This window comes from Mercurialis annua, linkage group LG5, assembly GCF_937616625.2.
Source record: "Mercurialis annua linkage group LG5, ddMerAnnu1.2, whole genome shotgun sequence".
Lineage (NCBI taxonomy): Eukaryota > Viridiplantae > Streptophyta > Magnoliopsida > Malpighiales > Euphorbiaceae > Mercurialis > Mercurialis annua.
This window is the reverse complement of record NC_065574.1, coordinates 9181396-9196490: the sequence shown is the minus strand read 5'-3', so window position 1 is coordinate 9196490 and position 15095 is coordinate 9181396. Positions and strand designations below refer to the sequence as shown.

Here is a 15095-nt window from a genome sequence, read left to right as displayed (position 1 = left end):
TTTAGGGATTTAGCGGTTGTGTAGTTTGCGAATTAATTGGCTTGATTGGTTCTATCGAAATCTAATTGTGCGAGAGTGAGTTAGATTTCGGTGTTTTAATCAAGTAGCAATTCTTTCAATTTCCGGCTCGAGAGAGCGGAATTGATGCCCTCGAATAGCTTGACCCGAACAATATCCAAAGACCCGGCTCTATTACCTAGGATTCGCCTTGGCATGATTGACAACCCTTAGGCGCTTTAACCATCGTATTTTATCTTATTCCTCAATTAGTCGTTTATTGTTGTTTTTCGTTAATTATTAAGTAATTAGTTGTTTGAATTTAGTTATAGTGATAATCAAAAACAATCTCTTTCTTACTTTCCGAATTGCATTTCAAAAGCGTATTTCACTCAGTTTAAACCTCTAGTCCTTGTGGGTTCGACCTCGACTTATCGATTACTACGAGTTGGCTTTTTGCTAACAAGTTTTTGGCGCCGTTGCCGGGGACTAGGTTGCGTTTAATTGATTGAAAGTATTTTGAAATTCGGTCGAGTTAGCGTTATTTTCTGTTTTTACTTTTTTGTTGTTCCTCTTGCGTGTTTTCGTGATTTACGCTCGGTTCTCTTGCTTTTGTTTGTGTAGGAAATTGCCTTTTGTGTATGCATAATGTTGGCGAAAACCGCAAGTGTACGGTGTCGCAACTAGTAATACTCGGTAAGACCGAGGTCGAATCCCACAAGGATGAGAGGTTTAAAGTGAGCGAATTCGATCTTGAAATTCAATTCAGAAAGCAATAGATAAGGTAGAGGATTTGGAATTTGAACAATTAAAACATTAACTAAAGTAAACACAATTACGAAATAATTTAACTAGCAAAAAGCAATAAGCAAGCGATTGAATGATAAAGGTAAACTATGGATAACGAGCTTGAGGGTTGATACTACGATTAACCAATTACTATCAAGGGGTCGGACTATGGCTTCTAAACGCGAACCGAGTTTTTTCTAAATCGCAACTCCCGCTCTCTCGAGCCTCAAAGAGTTACAAAACCACAACTAACTAAGCTTAACCTACTCTCGTAGCACTAAACACAATTAGAGGCAATTAACAATTAAACACAACTCATAGGCCACCTAATTACTAACCCACTCTCATGGTGTTACTAATTAAGCATCTAATTAATTATTTCCAATTAATAAACCCTCTCTCAAGGTGGAAATTAATCTAGCAACAAATACTAGGTGATCAATCTAGAATAGGCATTAAGCAATTAATTAGAACACACAAGCCAAACCCTAACCCAATCTAGCAATTATTTCAACCATCATATCAACCCCCAAACAAGGGGGTTTAGCCAATCATACTAAACATCACATTAACTACTAAATAAAGAGAAATAAAAGATAAGAAATACTTACTTAGAAGAATAAGATTGAATTTAAGCACTTGCATTCAAAGATAAATCTTGTTCTTACAAAGCAATAAAAGCTTCCAAGCACCAATAATGGTAGAACTATGGAGGCACAAAACCCTAAACTATTCTACTCCTAAAAGATGACTAAAAGTGTGTAGAGAATAAGTGTTGTTGCATCATACCCTAATTTGAAACATAAAGTAGTACTTATAGTGTTCTCAAAAAGGGAAATAAAAACATTCTACAAAAGAGTGTTGGGCCAAAGAGAAAGTGTGCATAAGTCTTGTCCTTTTCTTCAGATTTTCGATTCTAACTTTAAGCCTTTGCACGAATCGTGCAAACCAACTTAACATGGGTGCACGAATCGTGCACAACCTTCTGGGGAACTTCTGCTTCTCATTCTTTCATGCACGGATCGAGCAAGGCTTTGCACGGATCGTGCAACTCATAAACTTCATGACCACAAACTTCAAAACTGCATAACTCGGTGTAGAAATGTCCAAATGAGTTGGTTCGTGAACCATTGGAAAGCTTAGGATGTCTACTTTAACTCTTATGAAGAACACAAACTCATTAGAGACCTCTAACCGATCCAAATTGGTCAAATAGTGCAGAGGGGTCAGCTTTTCAGAATTGCAAATGAGCTTTCGCCTCTCTTTCGTCGACTTTTCCATCTTTTGCACCAAAATGCTTCCGCAATGCTCCAAAGTATCTGAAATACTAAAACATGAAATAAGGCATTCGGAATACCATAAAAACATGACAAAACATAATAAAAGCATGCGGAAACGACACTCTAAATAGGAGTAAAATACTCCTATCACATAACACACGACACGCCAATCTTCCACTAGAACCTTTTCAAGAGGATCTCAGTGGTTACGAAAGAGGCGTGAGAAGAAGAGCTCGGATTCCTTTAGTTATGGAGGGTGACGGGCATGATTATGAGGTAGAAGAAGGATTCAATCCTCTAGTGGACGAAGGGGAACAACAATACCCACCCCCTCCTCCACTCGAGAATGTGAATCAACAAAGGCAACAAGAGCGACCAAGGGATGCTCACCCTCGAGTGCACCCGCAAGTGAAAAACCAACCGAGGCAAACTTTGGGCGAGTTTTTCTTGCCGGATGTGGATAACGCCACGTTCGGATGTTTCGCTATGCCGGTTCAAGCGGCGACTTTTGAGATCAAGCCTAGTACTATCCAACTCTTGGAGAACCGTTGTGCTTTTTATGTGTTGAAACATGAGGATCCAAATGCACATATAGCCAAGTTTTTGGGTGTTCTTAACACGTTCAAGCTTCATGGGATAACCGCGGACCAAATCAAGCTCCGGATGTTCCCCTTCTCCTTGAGGGATAAAGCTAGTTTGTGGCTCCAATCTCTACCCAACGAATCGATCCATACTTGGCGGGAGTTAGCTCAAGCTTTTCTTAATAAATACTTTCCACATGGCAAGACAACAAAGCTAACCAAAGACATTCTCGAGTTTGTGCAATTCGACGGGGAGTCGCTCTATGAAGCATGGGAGCGTTTTAAGGACTTACAAAGAAGTGTCCCCCATCATAAGCTTCACAAGGAGCATGTGATTCAAATCTTTTATGATGCAACAAATGTCACTACTAGAGCTACTATTGATGCGGCTTCGGGTGGATCTTTGATGGAAAAGACGTATGAAGAGGCTCTTGAGTTGGTAGAAAAGTTGGCCATGGTTAGTAGCACATGGGGGCCCATGGATAGAAGGGCACCGGCTAGTCAAAAGTCGGTAATGACGCTTGACCAAGTTAGAGAGATGGAGGCTATCAAGGAAAAAAATGCTTCACTCCAAGCACAATTGGATGCTTTGAAAAAACAAGTTGCGCCTAGAAATGCTCTGGTGGCTTATGTTCAAGTCGGGTGTGAGTTTTGTGGTGATTTCAACCATTCGGGGGGAGAATGCCTAGTTATGGGGCAAGCTTTAAGTGAACAAGTGAACTATGTCGAGGGTCAAAGGCAAGTAAATGATCCTTATTCCAACACCTACAATCCCGGATGGAGGAATCATCCAAACTTCGGATGGCGGAATCAAGAGGGGCAAGACAATGCTCAAGGATCTAATCAAGCGGGTTCAAGCTTTCAAAGTCACAATAGACCTCCACAACAATAAGGTCACTACCAAGGAAGCCCAAACCATGGGAACAATTATGGTGGTAGACCGCAACACCCTCCCGGCTTTCAACAACCACGGAACATGGATGAAGGAAATGTGCTTGCCAAGGTACTTGAGAAATTGGAAAAAATGGAGCAAAGGGAGAAGAACCAAGCTTCCACCATTCATCATTTGGAAACCCAAATTTCTCAAATGGCTATCTCACTTCAAGGTAGACCATAAGGGGGATTGCCATCCACTACGGAAACTAATCCTAGAGAGCATGTGAAAGCCATCAAAGTTGTGGAGCTTCGAAGCGGTAGAGTCCTTGATGTTGATCATGACAAGGATCTCAAGAAGTCAAATGGAAAAAGCCCTACAATTGAAGATGATAAGCATATTGAAGTGGAAGACATTGCTAGTTCTAGCAAGGATATGTCAAGTCCAAATGAGGAGGTAGTAGTTGAAGTTGAGGAGCCGTATGTGAGGCCACCACCCCCTCCGCCGTTTGTACCTAAAGTTCCATTCCCAAGCCGGTTAAGAAAAGTTCCGGAAAATGAAAAGTTCCAAAAGTTCCTTGAAATATTTCAGAAAATTCAAATCAACCTTAGTTTGGCGGATGCTTTGCGAGAGATGCCCCAATACGCAAATTTTTTGAAAGACATAATTATGAACAAGCGTAGTTGGGAGCAAGGCGGGACAATACCCCTCACGAAGAGTTGTAGTTCAATCATCCAAAGCAACTTACCAACAAAGCTAGAGGATCTATGGAGTTTTTCTATCCCTTGCACTATTGGAAATATGAATGCTATAAATTGTTTGTGTGATCTTGGTGCAAGTATTAATTTGATTCCCTTATTTCTTTTTAGGTCCTTGTTTGGTGATCAACCGGTGAAGCGCACCTCGATGATATTGCAACTTGCCGATCACTCTTTAAAGAAACCGTATGGAATAGTAGAAGATGTGCTTGTTAAAGTGGATAAATTCATCTTTCCGGTGGATTTCGTGATCTTAGACTATGCGGTGGATAAAGAGTTCCCTATGATCCTTGGTCGCCCATTCAAGAATACTGGGCGTGCTCTTATTGATGTGCATGCCGGAAAGCTCACTTTAAGGATTGATGAGGAAAAAGTGGAGTTTGATATGAAGAGAGTGATGCGGAATGCCATCGGGGAGGAAGAGTGTACGAGAGTTGACTTCATGGATGATCTTATGAAGGATCAACTTGAAGCAAATGTGGAAGCAATGATCCGGGGAAGCATGCGAAAAATTGATGATTTTGAGCTCCCAGACTCATGTCTTGATCGAGAACCAAGTGTCAGTGGAGGTCTTGATCGAGAAGCAAATGTGGAATTTGCTTCGTGCATTCAACTTTTATTTCCTTTAATGCATTGGCTATCTTTTCTTTCAGATCTTCTTACACTGCGTATGTGGTTTTACTCCAATGTGAAATTCGGAGGATTCACCTTTGTCGTTTTGATTTTTCTTTTTGAATGGGCCTTGTGTGCTCTTTTTTCTGTCTCTCTTTCCTGCATTTTGTTTTTTGTTGGAGCATTTTCCTTTCTTTTCAATTCTTAAATTTGGTCTGCTCATGGCTTTGTTTTGGTTTTCACCGTTTTGGGTGATATCTCTTTAATCTTTTCCGTTTTGGGCATTGTTTTTTTCCTTGCCTCTCGGGCCATCTCGTTCTTTGTTTTCGTCGCCCGTTGTTTGCCTGTTTTTTTATTTTTTGGACATCTCGTCTCTTCTTTCGGTCTATTATCCAGCGTTTCTCCTTTTATTTTCTTCTTCTACTATGTCTGTATTTTATATATTTTGACTAGTCTAACAATGGACTTCATGATATATTGCATATTCAAGTAGCAAATTTTTTACTTGATAAAAGAAACTAATGATTCTAAATTTATTTCATATGTTGTATTAGAGTATTTCCTTATTAGCTTAGTTAATTAGAATCTGATAGTTATACAATATATTCTTTTTATATGATTTTCTAATTAGCAAAGATTTATATATTTATGTTCACATGCTTAATTTAAAGTATTGTCAATTAACTCATATACATTTCCTAATAAGTAAAGAGCTCATGATTTGTGCTTAGGCTAAATATATATTTTGATAGAATTTATAAAGTAATTTCCATTCATGCAAAAATAATTGCAAATTATAGACATGATTAATCTATCAATTTAGAAGAAATCATGCAAGATGGGCAACATGCTGAAGTGATGACACGACCAATTAATTTCACATGTAATAAAGTATTTAATGAGTTTGAGGATTTATCGGTTTCAGATGTATATTCCTCGATGTCTTTATTCAATTTCCGTTAGAAGTCATCCTCTCAATATAATTTATTTGAGTTCAGAAAAGTTCCTTCAAATTGAAGTTGTCGAGCTTTTTCCACAGACGGCGCCAATTGATAGATCCAGCCTTCGTGACGGGTCATGAATCTCCTTTGATAACCTTTTACCTGCAAAAAAGGGGTTAGACTGCTCATCAGACGGTATTGTCCAATGGACACTCCGATACTTAACTCAGTATTGAGTTTAAGAGAGTATTTTAGTTGTAATATATTGTCAATTTATCTATTTTAGCATACCTCGAACTCCTATACAGTGGTTGTGAGAGAATAACTTGTAGATTTTAAATAGAAAAGGGATTTCTATTTAGCATAAGAATTTAAATAGGAAAGAGATTTCTATTTGACATGTAAATTTATTTAAAAATGTGATTGCTAATAGGAATGTGTTTTCTGTTCTTTTATAAGATTTGGTCTTCTATAATCTCTTTTATTTTTGGTATTGAATCACATCCAGATTTTTCGATGAGTCTTGAGACTATTTAAGTGGGCGAATCCCGTCAGACTCGGTTCATAGTATTTCGGTTTCCATCGGTACACTTGTGAGGAATACACCGAATCTATATAATTTCTGCACAGTAAATGGAAACACATGTTGCTCGCCTATTTCTTTAGATGTATGCATACACTTGTAATACTAGTTTCGCATTACGTGCTACGCACATGGCTCGTAACGTAATTTGTCAATTTATCATATTAATTCAAACCATTAATTATTATACTTTAAATGTTCATGTTAATTTTTTTTTAATTTATTATTGATTGATTAACTATTAAAAGTTTCATGGTCATTGATTAATTCATTATGAATAAAATAATTATTAATCATTAAAAATATAATATAGTTGAAATTTGAGATAAATTAGGAGTTCATGAATTTGATTTGAATAAATCAACTAATATTTTAAAAATTTACTAATACACTATAATTACATTAATCAGTATTATGTGTACTTATATTTTTTAAATATTAATTTTTCTTGTGTTGTTGCAAATATAGATAGATATATAAAACTAATGGGACCGCAGTGGTGAATATTTGATATTATTGCCAATTTACTAATTGTCCAAGTCGTAGTAGGAAATTTTTTTAATTACTCAAAAGCTTGTAGTTGTAGATATGGTATATAATTCTATAAAAATAGGTGAGTATTTTAATTGTGTTGAAAGTAGTTTCAATTAGTTAATATTTAGGTAGAATAGTTAATATTGAATAATAATTTAAATAGTATTAAGGACATTAATATAAATGTGTTTGTGCCCCTCATCCGTGCTTTTATATATACTAGTTTCGCATTACGTGCTATGCACGTGGCTCGTAATGTAGCTCGTCAATGAACATATTAGTAAATTTATTATAATTATATCAATTTTTTCTTTATAATTAATATTAAATTAGTTAAGAATTTTTGTAAAAATAAATATAATATATTCGATTATTAATTTTTTCCATACTGAATTTATTCTTCTTTTGGTTTTATAATAACCATAATTAAATAATTAACTTAATTTTATTAATAATATCTTTAAAAATAATAAGATAGAAATTTAGATAATAATATTGACCAAATACAATATTTTAATTTTGTAGTTCAATCAAACTAAAAGATAGGTATCCCTACTAATTTGAAGACAATTTAGTTATTTTTTACATACTAAAAACTAAATTGAAGATAATTTAACTACCTATTTTGTAGTTCAACCAAACTAAAAGATAGGTATCCCTACTAATTTGGAGACAATTTAGTTATTTTTTACATATTAAAAACTAAATTGGAGATAATTTAACTACCTATTCTAATTAGGACTTTAATTACAATAGTGATTAATTAAATAACTAATTAGTTAATGACTATAAAACCTTTATTTAGTAGTAAACTGAAAATGATTATTCAGTAAATTTGCTCGTCCCCCCCCCCCCCTCCGTGCTTTTATATATAGTATAGATATAGATATAGTATAAATATAAGTATTGTTTCTATAGCTTATGCGAGAAACTACATAATAATCATATATTAATTAATAAAAAAATAACTTTTCTATATTTTTTCAACCTTTTCAACATTTTATATTTTAATAAAAATCTTGTCAATTTCAAAAAATAAATGGACAAATGTTATAAAAAGGCTAAATCTTTTATAAAAGTTTCACAAAAGTCCCGACATTTCAATTTCGTCGATTTGACCAAAAACTGATTATTTGGTTTCAATTGTGGCCAACTCTCAATTTGATTTCAATTTGCCTATGTGGCGCCTACGTGGCATGCACATATATTGAAAGGTCGAGACTTTTGTGAAACCAAATTTTTGGCCAAAATCGACAAAATTGAAAGGTCAGGACTTTTGTGAAACCAAATAATCAGTTTTTGGCCAAAATCGACAAAATTGAAAGGTCAGAACTTTTGTGAAAGATTTGGCATTTTTACGACATTTGGCCAAAATAAATTAACTTGAAAAATATCAAATATATGAATCGACAATCTAACTATAATAATCAAATAATCTTTAAATGTTACTAATATTATATGCTTAAAAAGAAAATATTTTATTTATATGTTAGTATTAGAAACTATATTTTTATATATGTGATGCCAAGTTACTTATTAGAAAAATTTATTACTTAATATCAAAAAATCTTAAAGATAGCTACAATCATTAATTAATCAAATAGAGAATACTTTGCAATTATTTATTTCATATAAACAAAAATAAATTCTAATAATGGTAGAAATCAATATCTCAATTAAAAATAATTTACTTGTCATTTTGTTTTTTATTAATTGATTTTTTTTATAAAAATCCATCAAAAAAATTTTTTATAAAATTTTATGAGATTTAATAATATTTTCATGTATTTAATTACTTATTATATTTGATATATATAAATTAATTTACAAAATTTAAAATGTTGTAATTAAATTATAAAACGGTGTGGTGTTTATATAATATGACTTAATAAACTATGGTATTGCTGTATCAGTATGATTTGATCAGTGACCGGTAGCCCCTTCCTCTATTAAAAGTGCCCCTTCCTTGTAGTAGCATTCTCTTATATGTAAGTAACTCTTTGGAAAGTTTCTGTTTTTCTAATTGTATAATATGTGAAAAGGATGATAGAACTGTACCATATTTAGTATTATATTATTCCATTCTATAAAATTGTGAACCATTTTTTTGATATTGATTCTCTTTCATTATAGATAATTTGCTTGTTCTCAAATACATGGCTTTAAAAAATTCCAATTTTGAACCTTTGTATAAAATTACATAGAAATTTATTTTGTATATTAATATTCTTAAACAAAGATAGTGATGATTTAAATAAAATAATATCTAAATTATGTGTACTTTATTACTAATGACATTATAATTTAATTCATGGTAATAATTTAATAAAATTATCTTTAAAATATAATTGTTTATTTATAATAATATAATTAATATTTTAAATACTAACTAGAATAATTATTTTTTTCTATTTTTATTCATAAAATTTAAAAATCAAATATATTTATAATTCGTAAATCTCACAAGAAAAGACTAAGGATGAATGAAGTACCAATATTTTCAATTTGGAGACAAATGCTTAGTCGTTCTAATTTTATTATTAAGCTTTTAATTTGTTTCAATAGGAGGTATTTCGCCAATAATGCATACATGACAACTTTGTTTTAATTTGTATTATTCAAAAACCTTCTATATATACATAATTTGCCTTAAAAATTTCTTTTTTATTGAGATTATGCATATGAATGCAATTTGGTTGGAAAAATAAACAAGATTTTATTGCCACGTGATAAAAATATGTATAATATGGCTGTCACATATACATTTTAATTGAAAAATCTGTTGAAATAAAATGAATATATAGTAACTGAAATAACCGAGTTAAAATTTTATTACCGAAATAAATCAGTCGATTATTTCGATACCACAAAATTAATTACCCAAAAATACTAGTAATCTTATTAATCCAAAACTTACTTTCTGTTCAATTCAAATTTTATGATAGAATAGGTTAAACGATCATGATTTGTGCATTGCAAATTCTGCTACTATTACTTTTACTATAGTGAGGAATATACTGAAATAATATTGACCACCTTTTATATATTTATTTGATGAAAAATATTAACCATCTAATTTTATACTAGGGGTAAATTTTTATGTAGAATACAATCAACCCTCTGATAATTAATATACATGGTGCATTAAATTTTTATTAATTATTAGAATTATTAATTTATTAATTTATTAAATACGTTATAAGACTTTATATTCAAATTGGTTCTCTAAAATTTTATTAATTATTAGAATTATTAATTTAATGAGTATTAATTGTTAAAGAATCTACTGTATATTAATCTATATTTTCTGCACAGTAAGTTGAAACATATGTTGCTCGCCTATTTCTTTAGATGTATTCGTACGCTTGTAATAAATAAGTATTGTTCTGTAGCTTATGACAAGAAACTACATAATAATTAAATATATAGTAATTAATTGAAAAAATAACTTTTCTATATTTTTTCAACCTTTTAATCAAAATCTTGTCAAATTCAGAAAATGAATTAACTTTAAAAATATCAAATATATGAATTAATCAATCTAAATATGATAATCAAATACTGTTAAACTTTTACTAATATTTTATACTTAAAACGAAAATATTTTATTTATATGTTAGTATTAGAAACTATATTTTTATATATGTGATGTCAAGTTACTTATTAGTAAAATTTATTACTTAATATCAAAAAATCTTAAAGATAGCTAAAATCGTTAATAGAATACTTTGCAATTATTTATTTCTTATAAACACAAATAAATTCTAATAGTGGTAGAAATCAATTTACGTCCCAATTAAAAATAATTTACTTGTGATTTTATTTTTAATTAATTAATTTTTTTATTAAATTTTACAAGATTTAATAATATTTTCATGCATTTAATTACTTATTATATTTGATAAATATAAATTAATTTACAAAATTTAAAATATTGTAATCAAATTTTAAAACGTTGTGGTGTTTACATAACATGACTTAATAAACTATGATATTTCCATGTCAGTATAATTTGATCAGTGACCGGTTATATATATATATATATATATATATATATATATATATATATATATATATATATATATATATATATATATATATATATGTATAACATCTTTTTAAGGAAAATATAGAAAATTAAAAAAACTAAAAAAATATAATTAAAGTACTAAATATGAAAAAACATTTGCAGATGCAACCATAAATCGAGCCGGATTGAAAGCTTCAGTTGCCGATGGACAAACTTTGCCGAACATTGTTCGAAAACGAAGGATGGCCTATAACTAAAAAATAAAACAATCATATGCGATTGGTTCATTAAACATTTTAGACAATTTCAGTATATAATCATCACCTGATGAGATTATACTCTACTATAGAAATGCATTGACATTAAACAAATCTAGCTACATAACAAGCGGTACCTCTTCAAAAACTTTAATATATTTGCTTTGTATTATTCCTAATTCTACCTCAATAATTCCCCCAATTTTATACATATATCCACCTTGACGTTTTCTACAATTAAAAAAAATAATATTTAAATATATTATTTTAGCCAGTGCTCTTGTAACACAGTAGTAATAGTCAAGGCATTTTGGTAAGAGGTTTCATGTCCGAACATCACTCTCCCTCCCTAATTATTAAAAAATAATATTATTTTCAATATAGTAAATTAAGCTATGGACCCATTTCGTCCTATATAAATAGCAACTCAAAACTATCATTTCTCTCATCTCAAAATCCTCTCTGTTTCTAAATTGTCTCCTATATTTCTTCCACTTATTGTCACTCGTTCACTTTGCTTAAACTATTTCTTGATTTTTCATAGATTAATTACTATGCCTTCAAGATTGGTAGATGCTTTTAAATCCCACCCAGTTCATCTCCACGACAAATTTCTTGATTTTGATTCTCTTCAAGAACTGCCTGATTCCTACAAATGGACACAACCTGATGATGATCACCACCACCAAAACCCTCCTTCCTCTGCTGGTGGTGGTGCCGGTCAAGAATCGGTTCCGGTGATCGACCTTTTAGACCATAATGCCCTTAAGAATATAGGGCATGCATGCAAAACTTGGGGCGTTTTTCATGTGACTAATCATGGTATTCCTGCTAGTCTTCTTGAAAACATTGAGAAAGCTAGCAGAAATCTTTTTTCTTTGCCGGTTCATCAGAAAGTTAAAGCTGCTAGATCAGCTGATGGGATTTCTGGTTATGGAATTGCAAGAATTTCTTCCTTCTTCTCTAAACTTATGTGGTCTGAAGGATTTACCATAGTTGGATCTCCTAAAGACAATTTTCAAAAACTTTGGCCTCAAGATTATACCAAATTCTGGTACATACTTATTATACTTTACATGTATTTATTTATCCTCATGCACGTGTAATACTTTCTCTTATTTTATTGGGTGGCCGTAGCGAACCAGAATTTCTTTTCAGTCCGGACTAAATATTATGTGATATTTAACAATCCGGATTTAACTCTCAATCTAATCTTAACTATGGATTTTACCTCTTTTTTTTGAAAAATTTAAAAAATTTCCGATGGCAGACAGGGTTAAAGCCTACCTCAGTCTTGAGGCGGATCCGCCCCTATTGGGTGGCAATACTTCCTGAAGAATTTTATTTTAATTGATAAAATTATATATGAAAAATTCTTGATCTGTAAAAAGCGTGGCACTTTTATGAAAAACAAAAATGCAATTGTCTTTTACTTGATGCAATTGGCAAAAGATAATCTTGAAAATCATGGGTCCACAGCAAGATTTGTGGTGATATATATATGGTGCATAGCAACAAAAGGAAATTACTGTTTTGCTTTGTTTTTATATAGATGTAACCAATCCCAAATAACTATTATAGTGCAATTTCGTAATTTCCATTATCTTAATGAGTTTTGTGTATTTTTTGCAGTGATATAGTTGAAGAATACCAGCTAGAAATGCAAAAGCTTGCAGCTAAATTGATGTGGTTAATGTTGGGCTCATTAGGCATAGCTAAAGAAGATGTGAAATGGGTTGGCCCAAAAGGAGATTTCAAAGAACCTTCTGCTGCTGCATTACAATTGAACCACTACCCGGCTTGCCCCGACCCGGATCAAGCCATGGGTCTTGCTGCCCATACTGATTCAACCATACTCACTATTCTATACCAGAATAATACAAGTGGGCTGCAAGTACAAAGAGAAGGAACCGGGTGGGTTACCGTTCCGCCTATTCCGGGTGCTCTTGTTGTCAATGTAGGAGACCTTCTTCACATCCTATCGAACGGGTTATACCCGAGTGTTCTCCATCGGGCGGTAGTTAACCGGACCAAGCTTAGGCTATCCATGGCTTATCTATATGGGCCCCCATCAAGTGTCCAAATATCACCCTTATCCAAACTAGTAGGCCCAACTCAACCACCTCTCTACAGAGCAGTCACTTGGAATGAGTACCTTGGCACTAAAGCTAAACATTTCAACAAAGCACTATCTAGGGTTAGGGTTTGTGCTCCACTAAATGGATCCTTTGTTGATGTAAATGAGCATAATAACAATAATAATAATAGTGTAAAAGTAGGGTAGCTAGATGGAATATCAACTTTTTATCTTTTTCCTTTTGTAATTAAAATCCAGTTTTGTCTTGATGTGCAATTCCTTTTTCCAAGACTTTTGATTGGTTATCCATGTTGTTGACACTCTACTTTGTTGGGGGATTATATATTAACAATGTTCTTTAACTATACAATTAAATATCATTATTTCAAATGATTAGTCCGATCGGCTAAACTCTTCAAATATAAATTTCAGCGTAGCCTGTTAATTCAACTTAATTTACTCATAATTCTAACATCTTTCTCATCCAATCATATCTTAGTTATGTATAAGTATTTTGAATATTTTATATGCGGTAAAAAGTAGATCAGTAATTAATTTTGAAAATCACTTAACGTATAATATATTCGTTTTGCTCGTGGTATCTTAATTTATCTGATTTCAAACTAAGTTAATCATTATTTTATTAATAATACTATCGACTGCCATCTATATGCAGCATTTCTTCTAAAATCAGATAAAAACTTCTGGTTGCTAGAAAATTATGTTTTAATTGCTAAATTGAAACAATTCAAAATTTTAAGGTCAAAATGAAATATAATAAAAGTTCAATGGATTTAAAATTTAAAATACCTGTAAAAAATGTAACACGTAAATAACTTTTTATGACTAATTATATGTTTCGTATTGTTTTTCAATAAAAGTTAATTTTACTTCTTGAATTTAATATAAATAACCAATTAAGGTTAACTTATGACTTTGAAGAAGAAAAAACACTCTAAATTTAGCTTTATGAGTCGTTTTACTCCTTCATTTTCAAATTGTCCAATAATTTTCTGCTATCTCAGCCCCAATTTGTATGTAATGCTCCATAATTTTCTGACATCTCATATGAAAGGGTAAAACGAGATAAAATGTCAAGTTTAGGATGGTTTTTTTTTTAAAAGTTATAAATTTCGTCTTAATTAGTCTTTTGTGTCAGATTATGGAAGCTAAATATACCTTTGTTGATTAGTTTTTCAAAGAAATTCAAAACAATCCTAATACGTTAATTTAACATCACATCCTATGAAAAAAAACAAGACAAAGTGATGACTGTTGTGTCTTTTGTCTTGGTGTTGGTGATAGAGAAGGAGAGGGAAAGTTTTATCCTTATTTGAATAATCAAGTAAAAGACATGAGAACCGACATCTTTTCTGCCCCGGATATGAAGGAAGATCCCCAATCCAATGAATAAAACAGTATACAATCAAACTCAAATAAAAATAGTTATATAATTAATTAAATAGCTATCTAGATGAGTCTTTTAAAGTTTGCATGATTAATATATAAATTGCAATCATTTAGTACTCCAAGGAACAAGACAATTATTAATATATTTGTATGATTTTTAATATAGAAAACCCTACTTGTGCCAACCCTTTTTGTATCATCTCTCGATCTAATCTAACAAAACAATTATTTAAATTATAATTGTATGCTAAAGTTTAGCATAAAAGTTTATTAATTATGTTTTAGTGACAATGTTAAAGAGATTTTTATATACAATAAATGTCGTCTTTGAACCGTCATCGATCATCAATTATTTTTAATTTTTTTGGCATT

At 31.6% G+C, this 15095-nt stretch overlaps 1 protein-coding gene across 1 annotated transcript; it reads left to right on the top strand.

The window, feature by feature from the left end:
- Window positions 1-11677: 11677 nt before the first annotated feature.
- On the top strand, window positions 11678-13618 carry LOC126679855 (gibberellin 3-beta-dioxygenase 1-like). The gene is made up of 2 exons (XM_050374864.2): window positions 11678-12290; window positions 12869-13618. Exons 1-2 carry the CDS (start codon window positions 11791-11793, stop codon window positions 13518-13520), a joined length of 1152 nt encoding a protein of 383 aa, XP_050230821.1. The 5' UTR covers window positions 11678-11790; the 3' UTR covers window positions 13521-13618.
- Window positions 13619-15095: the final 1477 nt, after the last annotated feature.